Raw genomic sequence first — 15,254 nt, 5'->3', positions numbered from 1 at the left:
CCCCCTCCCTCAAAAAGAATATTTATCTTCCAGTGTTCATAGAATTTGTTCTTTCTATTGAAAACTTTGTCCATGGTCAAACTTGACACTTTTCTTTGACGTTTGTAGATGCTGTGTCTTTCATGAACAGCCCAGTGTGAAAAGAAAGTTTGCCCAACATCCCTCTTCATTGCAAAGATCAGAACCAGAGAGATGTATTAAATCACAGTCAAGATACCTACTTTACTGAAATATAATTCATTGTCGTCCAATAAAATGAAAAGTCTGCTTTGTATATCAGTTAGTCTGTTTTGAATCTTTTGGTTATTGTTGGCTTTTTTTTGGGGGGGGGAATTACAATTGATATTGTCACCTCTGTCAAAATGAAGTACTCCCCCTCACCCCTCCTCCACCTTCTTGTTCTTCTTCTTCTCCTCCTCCTCCTCCTCCTCCGTCTCTATGTGTAGCTGCTGATCTGCACTAAGTGACTTTTACATTATCCATGTGCTTGTGTTCTTCTCTTTCTATTGTTCTCCTAACTCATAATGCCATAAACTCCACCAGTGTTGAATAACCTTGTTCTAGTTACTTGTGCCGCACGGACCCTGAGGATGTGGCCCGCGTGGAGTCCAAGACGTTTATCTGCACGCAAAATAAGTACGACACGGTGCCGCACGTGAGAGAGGGCGTGCAGGGAACCCTGGGACGATGGATGAGTCCCGAGAACATGAAGAAGGAGCTCGATGCACGATTCCCAAGCTGTATGGCAGGTCAGTGGCTCAATGTTTTCCAAACTGTATGGCTGGTCAGTTAGTCTTAGACAATTTTGTCTGATGTTTCTCTGAATGCATGCGGCTTTAGCAAGTCACTGTGGTCTGAGTTTGTTACAGATGTCATGGCCTTTGCTTGGGTGGATGGTTGGCGAGTGTTCTGGTGTAGTTTGCTCCTTTTTTCAGATCAAACTTGTATCTTCTTTATCTCTCCTTCTTCTTTACTTTGTATGTTACTCTCTAGCAACACCTCTAATTTTCTACACTTATATTACTATTTGTGTTGCTAGTGCTGTAAAACTCTTGACTTAGTGGATGGTTGGCAGTTGCTCTGGTGTGGCTTGCTCCTTCTTTCCTACCAAACATCTATCGTCCTGATCTCTCCTCCTGTGTTTGTTACTCTCTTGTAACACCTCAAATCTTCAGCACTTATAATACCTTATTGTGTTGCAAGTGCCGTAAAACTCTTACTAAAACTTAAGAACTAAACATCTATCTTTCTTATCTCTGCTCCTTCTTTTTTGGGTTTGTTTCTCTTTCGTAACACCTCTGATCTTCAGCACTTATATGACCTTATTGTATTACAAGTGCCGTAAAACACATACTAGAACAAACTCTGACTAAAACTATATGTCTGTATTTTTTCTGGATATATATATACTTAATCGTTGCTATGTCTGTGTCCCGGGTGTAGGTCGTATGATGTACGTGATTCCATTCAGCATGGGTCCGGTGGGCTCCCCACTCAGCAAGATTGGCGTGCAGGTGACGGACAGCAACTACGTGCTGCTGTGTATGCGCATCATGACACGCGTGTCGCCCAAGGTGTGGGAGGTGCTGGGTGATGGGGACTTCGTCAAGTGCATCCACTCCATGGGATGTCCAAGACCTGTGCAGAGTGAGTCACTAAGCTCTTCTCATGTATTTTTTCCTTTTCTTCTAAACGTTGATCTATGTTATTTTACCCCCTCCATTTTTTAGATGATTTAGGAGGTGGAGAGTGGTTGACTCTAGAGGTGTCATAAGGGTGTTCTAAACATGAAACTAGGGTGTGTGTGTTTTAAATGTCATGCGTGTTCTAAGTGTGTAGTGTATTTTTCTGAATGTGTAGGGTATGTGTTTTAGAAGTGCTGTGTTATCTAAAAGTGTCATGTTTGTTCTAAATATGTAACATATGTGTTTTAAATGCGTTGTGTCTTGTCTAAATGTGTAGCGTGTGATGTGTAGTAAACGTATCTCCCTCACCACATTCCGGGTTCCCCCAGGGCGTGTAAAGAACCACTGGCCGTGTAACCCGGAGAAGGTTCTCATCACCCACTTCCCAGAGGAGAGGAAGATCAAGTCGTTTGGCAGTGGCTACGGGGGGAACTCCCTGTTAGGGAAGAAATGTTTCGCCCTTCGCATCGCCAGCGTCATCGCCCGCGACGAAGGCTGGATGGCTGAGCACATGCTGGTGAGACTTACGTCAGGCTAATTATTATCTTATTTGTCAACTGTTTTACAGGACTAAATTGCAAAGATATTTGTGCTGCTCGTGCTGTAATACTCTTACAGGATACTAAACTTTTAAAAAGCTAAATTGCTTGGATAGTGCTTTAAAAAATGTATATTCGAAACCAACAAAATATCTGCAGTTGTACATGGCTGAATTGGGTGGATATTGTTGTAAAACATGTATTCTGAACTAACGAAATATCTGTAGTTTTACGTGACTAAATTGCATGGATAGTGCTGTAAAACATTTTGTGGCCTATTCTAAAAAACCAAACATCTATGATGTTACACCCAAGTAAAAGTTTAGAAAATAACCCCCTTCCCCCCTTCTCCCCCACCTCTCCTCCCACAGATCATGAGCATCACCACCCCCAAGAAGAAAGAATACTTTGTGGCCGCAGCCTTCCCCAGTGCCTGTGGCAAAACGAACCTGGCCATGTTGAACCCGGGCGTGCCGGGATACAAGATACAGTGTGTGGGTAAGATCTGTATGTCTGTGGTACTAGATACAGTGTGTGGGTAAGATCTGTATGTCTGTGGTACTAGATACAGTGTGTTGGTAAGATTTGTGTGTCTGTGGTACAAGATACAGTGTGTAGGTAAGATCTGTATGTCTGTGGCTCAAGATACAGTGTGTGGGTAAGATTTGTGTGTCTGTGGTACAAGATACAGTGTGTGGGTAAGATCTGTATGTCTGTGGTACAAGCTTTACTATATGACCATTCATATGACTCCACATGATCAACGATTGACAGTGGAGGGCACCACTGGTTTGTTGTTTCTGTCTATCTGTCTTGCTTCTTCCTTGTTTTTACTCAAACAAACAAATTCTAGAATGATGGGTATTTTATTTCATCAAAAGCAAGACAAATAAAAAAGCTTTAAGATGTTACCAATAACTCCACATGGCAAAGACTGACGGGCGCCCGATTCCATAGTGTCTTGACATATCTCTGATTGACAGGAGACGACATCGCCTGGATGAGGTTCGATGACTCGGGCGTTCTGCGGGGCATCAATCCCGAGGCTGGCTTCTTCGGCGTGGCTCCAGGGACAAACATGAAGACCAACCCAAACGCCATGCTGACCTTCCAGGAGAACAGCATCTTCACCAACGTGGCCGAGACAGCGGACGGGGGGTACTACTGGGAGGGACTGGAGGATGAGGTGCCCAAGGTAAGACATATATATACACATATACATATATGCACACACATATACACCTACACACTCACCTACACACACACACACTCACAGACAGATAGGGGGGTACTACTTAGAGGAACAGGAGGATGAGGTGCCTAAGGTGAGACACATGCGCACACAAATAGACACACGCACACATACATGCATGCGCACACATACATACATACCCACAGACATGTACACACATACACTCTCACTCACAGACACGGGATACTATTGGGAGGAACTAGAGGCTGAGATGCCCAAGGTGAGACACTCACATACATACACACACACATATATACACACATACTTACAGACACACTTACACACAGTGGGGGAGGGGAAAAGGGGTTATACTCCCCCTCTCTTTACCCTACTCCTCACAATGATACATCTCCCAACTCGCCCCCCCCCCCTTACTTCACATGACCTTACTCACACACCCCCCCCCCTCCCCCCCCTATCCTCACCATACATCTCTCTCTAACTCACACCTCCCCCTCTGACCCTCCAGGGTATCGGGATCACAACCTGGCTGGGTCAGCCCTGGCACATCGGCCATGGCGGGAAGTCGGCCCACCCCAACTCCCGCTTCACGGCCCCGGCCTCCCAGTGCCCCATCATTCACCCCAAGTGGGAGGACCCCAAGGGCGTGCCCGTCTGTGCCATCATCTTTGGAGGGAGACGGCCCACGGGTGAGTCTACGTTCGGAATATCTGTGATGCGTGATGACAAAATAAGTTATCTCTCATATTTTAGCTATATGGAAATATATACAGCGAATTTATAGGTGGAGTTTTTTCTTTTAATGAAGTATGAACGAAGTACGTAATAATCGAAAGAAAAAAAACTGCCTCTATTGAAAATCTACAAATTTTATCACAGTGTTCCCTTTAAGTAGTTAATGGGCAACTGTTTGGTTTTTTGATGTTGTATGCAGAAGATGTAGGTATGATTCCTGAGTAGGGAAGTTTTTCTAACTTGTGTTAGCGTCTGCTTGCTAGGACATTGTATCCCTCTCAGGATGGGTTGGCTCTGACAGGCAAGATTAACGCTCCCAGCATTCCAAATGATCTATATTGTGTCGATGAGGTCATAAACCATAACAATCATTATATGCGTGTGTGTGTGTGTATTCCCCAGGCGTCCCTCTAGTGATAGAGGCCAAGAGCTGGGCCCACGGGGTCATGATAGGGGCCTGTGTCAAGTCAGAGGCCACAGCTGCTGCTGAGCATACAGGTAGGTCAATAGTTGTGTGGTAGGCCTACGCCTCCTAAATGATCTCAATTATGTTGGAAATTGCGTGAAAACACTTACATAAATAAAAACCAACTCCCCAATCACAAGCTGACTCCTCCACTCACACATGACATACTTCTGGCAAGTCTGTGACGGTAGACATGTAGCGTGTAGATGTCCGTGGTGACTTTTATGTAACTGATCCAAGGTCAAAAGGTGCCCAATTTGAAAGAAAATTTAAGTTTATGGTAACATGGGCCAAATTTTCCTTTTACTTTTTTCGGACTACCGACTTTTGGTAAAATGTTGGTAGTGGTAGAAGTGCTTCAGTGGTAATTGAGTAATTTGATAATCATTTCATTGCCACTGAAATTGTCCCTTGTGTCATGTGACCACAAAAACATAAATGGTGTTGGTAGTCTTGTGGTTAGGCTGTCTAACTGGCAACGGTAAGGTTTGAATGCTGGCCCAGGCCCAGTGTTGTGCCCTTAGAAAAAGCTCTTTACACAAATTGTTCTCCCATTCACTGTGGTGAGAATGTCCTGTCAGTATGTCAGTGTTTGATTGAGCTAAGCGGGTGAAAGATATTGTCAATATGAGCTGAAATAGTGAAAGATCTTGTCAGTACGATCAAAGACGGTGAAAGATCTTATCAGTGCGAGCTTAAATAGTGAAAGATCTTTTTATTATGATCTAAGATGGTGAAAGATCTTGTCAGTATGAACTAAAATAATGAAAGATCTTGTCAGTATGGTCCAAGACGGTGAAAGGTCTTGTCAGTATTTCTAAGACGGTGAAAGGTCTTGTCAGTATGAGCTGAATTAGTGAAAGATCTTGTCATTATAATCTAAGATGATGAAAGATCTTGTCAGTATTGGCGGAGACAAAATCAAGGAGTCTTTTTTTCTTTCGGTTTACCGCTGTTTTCAGATTAACCATGTTTGGTTGGAGCAAACTTGACTCTCTGTACATGTAATAATGAATTGTAAAACACATGGAGCCTGCTCTGTGGTGGATTAGAGGACATGTGCTGTACATTGATGTATATTTTCGCTGTCATAAGCAATCCAAATAAGTCAAAATTTTGAGAATTTTATTTTTCCACACCCTCTCAAAGCTCAACCAAAGATGCAACTTTCAATATCACAAAAATGCTGTCCCCACGGTTTTATGCAAAAAAAATTCTGAAATTATACAAACTGATCCCAAAAATGTAAAATTATGCGATTTTGTTAATTTTAACAAAGAATGATAAAGGAAAATAAGAAATTATGCAAAAAATGATCAAATTTTGCTGAATTATGCAGGGTGCATAAAACCCCGGGGACAGAAAATGCAGTTCAATGCTGTGGTCAAGGCTTACAGTTTACTTGCTTTTCAAGATTCCTGATAGGAACAACACAACAAAAACTAGTTTTTCTTTCCCTGGGTGTAAAAAGTACCCAAATAGACTAAGTGCTATGCTTGCAACACCGATGATAAAATGTTGTTATTGCTGCTATGTGTGGTGAGTTGTCTAAGCCAGTGCGGGATTCCTCAGGGAAGAACATCATGCACGACCCGATGGCCATGAGGCCCTTCATGGGATACAACTTTGGACATTACCTGCAGCACTGGCTGGACCTGGAGAAACCAGGACGCAAGGTCAGTGTTGGCATAATTCATTTTGTTCCTCTTTTTTGTTAACGTAGGTATTTCTTAAAGTCCTAGAGACACAATTCACATTATTTAGGAAGTGGGGTTTGACCCTGCCTGTCAGAGCCAACAAAGGCTGAGAAAGTCAGCTGGATGCATGGTCCCAGTAGAAAGACTGAATGCTCCATAAAGGTCCCCTATGTGCAACGGCAAAGTGCTTAATCACTAAACAACAGACACTAGTACACACAAAAAATGTTTACTGTAAAATACTGTTGTTTGTATATCTGAGTGTGTGGAGCTGCAGAATCCCTCAGCATTCTGTGTGTTTGTCGAAATAAGGACAGATCATTGTGTTTGAGGCAATAAAATACTATATCTATGCTATAGTGATTGTACTCTGTTAATGTGGAGATGTTTGGTGTACTTGGTACTCTTTTATTGTCTGTCAAACATGGGCTGCTGCCAGTAAACAATTAAGCATAATTTTATCAAATTTAGAACAGCTGCCATTTTCTTTAAAAATTGACTAAGAGGTAAAAGGATGGTACCAAAATTCTCAGAAGACATACTATAGGCCTTTCATTTGCAACAGATAAATTTGGCATACAGCTACTTTGAAAATTTAGTTTCTGGTACCTAGTATGTTTGCCATTGTAACCCAAATTTCCCCCCACAGGAATCAATAAAGTGTTATTTATTAAATTTCTTTTTTTTTTCTCTCAGATGCCCAAAATCTTCCACGTCAACTGGTTCCGTGTAGATGAGAATGGCAAGTTCTTGTGGCCAGGTTTTGGTGAGAACATTCGGGTGTTGGACTGGATCCTGCGTCGTTGTGACGGGGACGACAGCATCTGGCAGGACTCTCCCATCGGTCTGCTGCCCAAGAAAGGTGAGAGAGGAACAACACAAAACAGTGGGTGGTTGGAGGATGTCACTGGTTGGAGGATGTCACTGGTTGATTCTGTTTCCTGAATGCTCCTCTGTTGTTTTTGTCTGTCTTACCTTTCCTTTGTTGTTTCTGTCAGTCTATCTGTTCCTCTCTTGTTTCTGTCTGTCTAGCTTGCTTTTTTTCCAGCATTTATTCATTTCCGTTATCGTGTCTCGGCTTCTTTTTTTGTCCTCAGAGGAACTCGCAACTGAATTTTAGCCAATTCTCCACAAAAGTTGCGAAAATAATAATGAAATTTAGTTAATAACCTAAACCAGACCTGCCACTCATCGCGACTTAATCGAGATATCCCAAATTTTCGCCCTAAATCTCAAACATCCCGATTTCGATCAAGTGTATCCTGATTTTTTGTTCTAGTCTGTTGCGCGGGATTTTCTGAAAGAAAACTTTCCCTGGCTTCTTCTCTATCGCGGGAAGCTCCCGTTGAACGTTTTGTCAGTAGGAACTTGGAGCATTATTTTCCAAAATAGCAATGCCGGATTAAGCAGCTGACTTGCCCCAAGTTGTGTTTGATCTTTGCCCACAATCAGAATCCTCCGATGATAGCCTGATAACTGTTGCAGTTGCGACAAACAAATAATCGATGATATTCATATATATATTTTTACTTTCAAAACAAGCTTCGTCCGAGGTCTAGTAACCGTGCGTTTGCACCAAACATTTGGACGAGCTAGTCGTTCTAACTCTTACACAACTGAGCTGACTAGACTAACTCTCAGCCGTTGTCGTTGTTTTGGTCTGAACGCAAATGAAGGATACGAGATTTGTTAGTACATTTGGCTTGTTTGCTCATCCAAATGTGACATGACTGTCCGTTCATGCACACTGGTTGAAGTGTCTTTCTGGACTTATTGGTTTGGAAGGAGGGGGATTAGACACGTGGATTAGGAGTGCTTGACGAGATGCTTCAGGATTGTAAAAAATAATAATACAGTCCGTGCCGGCTTTAAGCACGCCGGCATAAAGTATGTTTCGGACTCTAGCACGCTAAACAGATCTTACCGAATTTTTGGTATGTAAATTACACGCCTTTAAGCACGGTAACTTCGGCTTCAGGCACGCTTCATTTACAAGACAGTCAATACTTTCATATGACCCATCGAAGTTCGAACACCGTCTACACCACAGCAGTGAGTGTGTAAGAGCAACACAAAGAACTCAAGTGATGGAGACACACACTCACACGCTGGGAGAGGAAGGCAGAGAGATGCACTCGGCCAGGCGCGTGGACATAGGATCTAGCCTAGGGCAAAGCTACACACAGACGAAAAAAATACAAAGAGAGTCGTGGAGATGAGAAAGTGAGGCTGGCTGCGATTTCACCTTTGACCCTCACTATCCATTAATCCTGATTGTGTATCACACACGAGGTGGGATGAAGGCAGTGCTATGAATGTGGCACAGCAGCCAGTGGTACGCACAGGCAGTGTGCAGGCCTAGTGTGCTGTTTCGTGACTGGCCATCTAAATTAAATTTTCATTTCCCATTCGACCACAAAACAAAAACAAACAAGCAAACAAAAACTACCATGGCGGGTAAAAATAACAGTGCACACTTTTGCGGGACCGCAATATGCCTACTTACATACAAAGGGAAATAGCACAAGATATTTTCTCCATGAAAATCTCTGGATTATGTCTACTTCGCACTCAAGCATGCTTCGGCATTAAGCACGCTTAAGCTTTCTCCCTATGACCGTGCTTAAAGCCGGCATGGACTGTAAAACACACAACCGCACACACACACACACACACACACACACACACACACACACACACAGAGGGTCTGCCCAAACTCTTTTCCACAACTAAAAATAACGAGGCCAAGGGGGACAATTTGTACCAGAAATACCATCTTCTTTGTCACGTTCAAGAAGCGGATTGTTGAGAGAGAGAGGGGCATTCACTTGGACTAAATCATCTTCTAGCTAGATTTAGATCTACAGTAAATCAATCGTAACACAATGTTATGCCATCTCTGATGTAGCTTTGCGCTACATTTTTTCCCCACAATCACATCTGCAGACGTAGAGAGAGGGGCTACATATTGCTTGTTACCTGTAGGCACAGATCTCAGTCTGAAGAGTCCCTTTTATTCCTGTATTACAACCACTTTGTGGATATTGATTTTTGCAACTGAATTTTTCGTTTTGTATCTAGACCTAGTCTACTTTGTATTCTTCATAGAGACATTTCCAACGATAATTTTTATGACAATCTATGTCAATCAATTTTTATATTTCATACATATATATAGATCTATGACATTTGCTAGTGCACAGTCTAGTTTTTTTGTAGACATTCACATTTACTTTTGATTTTGATCTTACAAATTCATGTTGGTTACTTTGATTGTAATTAGCCTACCAACGATGTATTCCATGACATTTTATTAGCTATACGCGTCTTGCAACTTTCTCCGGGGGCAGCCTTTTACTCCAAGAGGAATGTAAGGACGTGTTTTTGAGCTCTAGGTAGCCTATCTATATATATTTATGTGGTCACGTGAGGTGAAATGTGATGTGTGCTGACAAAATGAGTTACTTTTTACAATCCAACAATGGAGATTTTGGCCAAAAATTGACGCAAGTTTCAAACTTGCACATTTTCAACTGATGCCATTTCCTTCAAGAGCAACATGACTCAAACAAAGGGTCAAAGCAGCCTGCTTCCTGAACTGTGTCAATGGTGGTGTAAAACTAGAGTTATTTTAAACCCCCTGGGGCGCTGCTACTGACTGAAGTGTCTTTAGGCCATTCCCAAAGGGGGGACATTAACATGTTCTTATGCACAGTAGAATTGTAAATGAACTAATTCATCAAAATCATGCTCATAACTGTGCCTCAACTGCGACAGGGAACTGCTGCTTTTTCTTTCCTAATCCTTACTATCGTCATTTTTCCTCTACTTCTTTTGTATGTTTGTCATACTCTTGTGACCCACCATTTCCAGGGTGCCTTGATAGTTGAAGCAGACTTTGTGCTGTTGAAGCTAGAGAGGTGAGCAGAGTAAGCCTGATTCCCTGTAAAGACTTCTCTGTTGACATCCATCCCTTGGCGCTCGTATGACCTTATGCAGTTGCAAGCGCCGTAAAACCTCTACTGAAACAAAACAAGAGTTATTTTACCAATGTCCTCCGTGCAGGCACCATCAATATGAGCGGCCTGAGCGACGTAAGGGAGGAGGATTTGTTCAGTCTGCCCACACACTACTGGCTGGACGACACACGTGAGAGCCGACGCTTTCTGGAGGATCAGGTGAGTGAGGGGGTTGACTGGTGGCATGTGACTCCCGTGGTGTGGTGTGATACTCATGGTGTGTGGCGGGTGTGGTATGTGACATTTTAGGACCAAAGTGACGTCTGACTCACTATATTTGACTTATTTTGTAGTGACACATGACTCACTCAGTAGAGTTGTTAATGGAACCCCATGACCCTCAAAGATCAAACTTCATGACGTCTCTAGGTGTGAGTGCAAGGTGCTCCATTAATTCAGGCGGTATCGTGCTAGACTACAGACTGGATAGCCCTGGTTTGAATCTTAGACTGGGCATTCTTGATCTCTGGTCTTTTTGTGGAGTTCTCACAGTTCTTAACCCATTAGGCTCGGTCCTATCAGCGAGGAATGTTAATTTTCAGAGGTCCTGCCTTGTAAAATAAACTAGTCGACTATGGATGAGTTGATGTCATCGACGGAGTGAAAAATACAGTATAATTCACTTATATCAATGTCCGATTTATCGACATATTTTCCAATTATGAAATTTTTCCTTCAATATGATCTTCACTATACAATTTCTCTTTTATTGACTTTTTTTTGGCCCACTCTGCTTTATCGACATGTTTCCTGGGTACCTGGCGAAGCCCACGAACATAAATGGGTGAAAAAGCCATGCTTACACTTACAATGAATGGATTAGTTCTTCATTAAGTCTGTCTACCTGCCAAGTAGCCTATATCGACACACCAGGCTTTAGTAGGTCACATAGGACCTACACAGTGTAGTCTCCAACACAGTACAGTGCCTCACAGACGTGAGCGTCTTGTTCGCTGGGCATCACCTTCCTACCCCCACTCCTGATCGTTTACTCCCAGCTCACTCCCCTTCCCCATCTCATTCTCAGTCTGTCACTGGCAAGTGCCACGGTCAGCGATTCAGTGCCTTGCCTTTCCATTTTCCCCAGCAAGCAACCATAAACAGGCCTTACAAGGATGCTACAACAAAGTTTGCGCTTTTGTGTAGTGTGCGCCTCGCGCTGCTCAGTCTTTGGTACTGTAACTCCAACACCCCCCTCCCCTCTGCCTCTTGATAGTTTCAAGAATCAAGGGAAGCAACCAGCCTTAAAAAGTAGTGTTGTCTTTTACCGCTGACTTTCCCTTGTTTTTTCCTCTTTTGCTTTATATTTTCATTTATCGACATTTTTATATATATCGACATCAAATCCACTTCCCAAAGCATGCCGATATAAGCGGATTATACTGTAGATCAACTCATCCGAAGTTCAAGTTAACGGTTTGGATCTTTTAAGAAGAAGAGGTGTTTGGACCTGAGAAAAGATCAACTTAACGGAAGATCAACTCAAGCGAGTTTCAACACAAGCAGAATGGACTGTAATATTTAAGTGTTGACAAGGGCACTATAACCACATGACTACATAACTACATAACCACTATACAGTAGATGAGCGCTCAGGTTCAGTGATGATTTGAGTAGTGTTGATGGAAGAGTAAAATGTGTACAATTTTCTCCACCCCCTCCTCTACCAGGTGGGCAGTGACACTCCTGCCATCATCACCCAACTGTTGGACCAGCAGGAGGCAGCCTTCCAGAAACTCAAGTAGATGGATTTGAACTCTGGACCTTGTGGCAAGCCAGTCTGTGACCGTTGTTATGTGTGTCTAAGTGAACCCATGAGACAGCGGCGGGACACTGTGAGCAGACGTTGGTACAGTTAGTGGCTTGGGGCACGTTGGTTCTCCCCCAACGGTTCGCAAGGGCTAGGTACTTGTCCCAGCTCTCAGAGATTGAATTAAGTGTATATATGATGTTGTTGATTACAGTTTTGCTCACAAGTGTAACAATTCAGGGATAACTCTATGGCCTTATTTCATAAATTTATACTTCGTCAGTGCCATTCCACAAACACGTACGTCATTTTTGAAGTTTGAGAAAGTAAAAGAAAAACAGAGCAGCAAAATCAAAACCATGAGTGGGGCGCTTTGTTATTTTTAAAACTAAAATCAAGGAAGGACATAACAAAACAGAACAAATTTGTACTGTAAGATGCCCCTTGGTCATGTCTTTGTTCAAATAACAATGGCTTACCATACATGGCAACTCCTGGAAATCAATTTGGGCGATTCTGGAATGACGCTGATGAAGTATGATCACTTGTACTAAACTGAAATGGGTAGATATATTTTATGTCCTCTTTATAAGGCCGCTCTGTCATCCCAGAAACTTTTCCATTTATAATTTTTTTAACACCAGTACAGACCACTGGTAGCGGTATCAACACCTTGGGTGGTGTAACATATATATGTAGCTGATGTCCGCCTCCATAAGTCCATGTGTCCCAGACTTTGCCTCCTTTTACTGGAATTTCTTTCCCCCTGCGATTTTCTATCTCTTATTCTTGAAGAACAAACAGGAGACAGTGGGTGTTTACCCTCACTCCTGGTGAGGTCACTCTAAGGATGTGTTCATCTTGTGGTTGCAGACAAGATATAATAATATATCTAGGTGTATCTGGGTTTTTTCTCTAGACCTTCAGATGAGAAGTTCATGTCTTTAGTGTGTTGTAAATCTGTTTTCTTCGCTTCAGCGAGTTTGTTCCATGTTAATCAGATGTGATATAAAATCTTGGTATTATGATATGTCATACCTTTTCTTTTTGTGGCCTGTGAATTGAGGTGTGTATACTATTACTATACATGGTGTACTGTAGGCTGTGTAAGAAACAAATTTTGAGCTGCACTCGGAGAGAGAGAGTGGGTCATGGGCCCGTCTGTGTCCACTTCATCATCATCAAGATCTCAGTTCTCATAATCAGACCTGGCTAACCAGTACAAGCAGGTACTGCCAGTTCAGCAAGCTGTTCAAAGATAGCCCAGACAATAACTGGCAACTTGTATGCACATACCCCAGATAGTTAACTAGCCGGTTGTGAAGTTGTTCAGCGAATGATTCCACCGACTTGCTTCTATTTCTATTCTTTTCACTTCAGTGTGGTGTACAGTACTCAGCAGAAAAATATACAACTTTCAGCGAAAGTTTGGTGTGAAAGTGTAGTGTTATTCTTATTCCTCTACGATGTATTGACTTTTGCTTTTACAAAGAATATATTATACAAAAACTGATAGCTCTGTTTATACATGTATTTTGTTGTGCACTTTTACAAAGAATATTATATATATTACAAACTATATAACTCAGCTTGAGTAACACCTATATAATGAAGTTACATTTTTCAGAGCTTGTTTTTCCTCCATCTGTGAACCCACCCATGTTAGGCATGTTAAGTTTTTAAGGTCTATCAGACTGTTTTCCATCCTTGAAATAATCCTGACAGGTCTGGAAAAAGTTAAAAGAAAGGAAGAAGATAGAATGAACGGCATCATTCACAACAATGCTGTTTTGCAATTATGACCGTTTTGTGGTTGTGTCAAGTTTTATTACAATAAATATATGTCATGTATTGCGGAGAGCTCTTGTGTACACATCATCTATTTGTCTTGTCCAATATTGGGGGGGGGGAGAGAAAAGTGATGGGAGCAGTGAAAGTTGTTGTCTTTGTATAGTTGTGAAGCACACTGAGCACTTTCCCAATTGAAATGTGATGTATATAATATACAGTATAATCCACTTATATCGACAGCTTAAGTATCGGCATTTTGACTTATCGACATATATTCCAATTACGAAATGTTTCCTTCAATATTTTCACTAAATAATTTTTCCTTTATTGACTTTTATTTCGGCCCACTCTGCTTTATCGACCTGCTTCCTGGGTACTTGGCGAAGCCCACGAACATTAATGGGGGGGGAAAAGCCACGCTAACGGTCAATGCATTATTTCTTCATAAAGTCCGCATACCCGCCAAGTAGCCTATTCGACACGCTGCGCTTTAGTTGGTCCCCGGGGTTTTATGCACCCCGCATAATTTAGCAAAATTTGATTATTTTTTGCATAATTTCTGATTATTTTCCTTTATCATTCTTTGTTAAAATTAACAGAATCGCATAATTTCACATTTTTGGGCTCAGTTTGCATAATTTCAGAATTTTTCTTGCATAAAACAACGGGGACAGTTTAGTAGGTCATGTAGAGCCAGTGTAGTCTCCAACACAGTATAGAGCCTCACAGACGTGAGGGTCTCGCACGTCTGTGAGGCTCTCGCACGCTGGGCATCATCTCCCTACCCCCTCTCCCGATCACTCACTCCCCTTCCCCACCCCATTCTCAGTCTGTCGCAGGCAAGTGCCACGGTCAGCCAGTTGGTGCCTCGCCTTTCCATTTTCCCAGCAAGAGGCCATAAACAGGCCTTAAAAGGATGCTACAACAAAGTTTGCGCTAGTGTGTAGTGTGCGCCTCGCATTGCTCGGTCTTTGGTACTGTAACTGTAACTGACTGCAACCCCTCCCCTCTGCCTCTTGTTAGTTTCACTGTGTAGTTGTGTAAGGATCAAGGGAAGCAACCAGGTTAAAAAAGTAGTGTTGTCTTTTTACCGCTGACCTCCCCTCGCTGTTTCCTTTATTCTGTATGTGTTTTCTTCTGTTTCTTCTACCCCCTATGTTGAGTGTGTTAGCCTACGTGCGACACACACCAGCCTCCTGCATGTGGTGAGTGTGTTGTATTTTCTTTACATGTGACAAACACCACAAACACCCTGTGTTGAGTGTGTTGTATGCACATATGACACACACACCAGTCTCCCAACTGTGTTGAGTGTATCGTCTCTATACATTTAACACACCAGCCTCTCCCCTGTGTTGC

The 15,254-nt window shown here is 42.4% G+C and overlaps 1 protein-coding gene across 3 annotated transcripts in view; it reads left to right on the top strand.

Annotated features, from left to right (window-relative positions):
* Positions 1-13,964, top strand: part of LOC101861453 (phosphoenolpyruvate carboxykinase [GTP]) — a 17,842-nt gene extending 3,878 nt beyond the window's left edge. For all 3 annotated transcript variants that reach the window (XM_013085579.2, XM_005103743.3, XM_035971167.1), the window contains 11 exons: positions 565-749; positions 1,444-1,647; positions 2,015-2,202; positions 2,596-2,722; positions 3,208-3,419; positions 3,946-4,126; positions 4,575-4,670; positions 6,211-6,314; positions 7,032-7,197; positions 10,401-10,513; positions 12,025-13,964. In XM_013085579.2, the coding sequence (XP_012941033.1) occupies positions 565-749; positions 1,444-1,647; positions 2,015-2,202; positions 2,596-2,722; positions 3,208-3,419; positions 3,946-4,126; positions 4,575-4,670; positions 6,211-6,314; positions 7,032-7,197; positions 10,401-10,513; positions 12,025-12,099 (1,651 nt within the window). In that variant the 3' untranslated portion in view covers positions 12,100-13,964. The remainder of the gene's footprint in view (positions 1-564; positions 750-1,443; positions 1,648-2,014; positions 2,203-2,595; positions 2,723-3,207; positions 3,420-3,945; positions 4,127-4,574; positions 4,671-6,210; positions 6,315-7,031; positions 7,198-10,400; positions 10,514-12,024) is intronic.
* The last annotated feature ends 1,290 nt before the right edge of the window (positions 13,965-15,254 follow it).

Source organism: Aplysia californica, unplaced genomic scaffold (genome assembly GCF_000002075.1).
Source record: "Aplysia californica isolate F4 #8 unplaced genomic scaffold, AplCal3.0 scaffold00388, whole genome shotgun sequence".
Classification (NCBI taxonomy): domain Eukaryota; kingdom Metazoa; phylum Mollusca; class Gastropoda; order Aplysiida; family Aplysiidae; genus Aplysia; species Aplysia californica.
The sequence above is the reverse complement of the archived record's forward strand: the minus strand, read 5'-3'. Positions and strand labels throughout refer to the sequence as shown.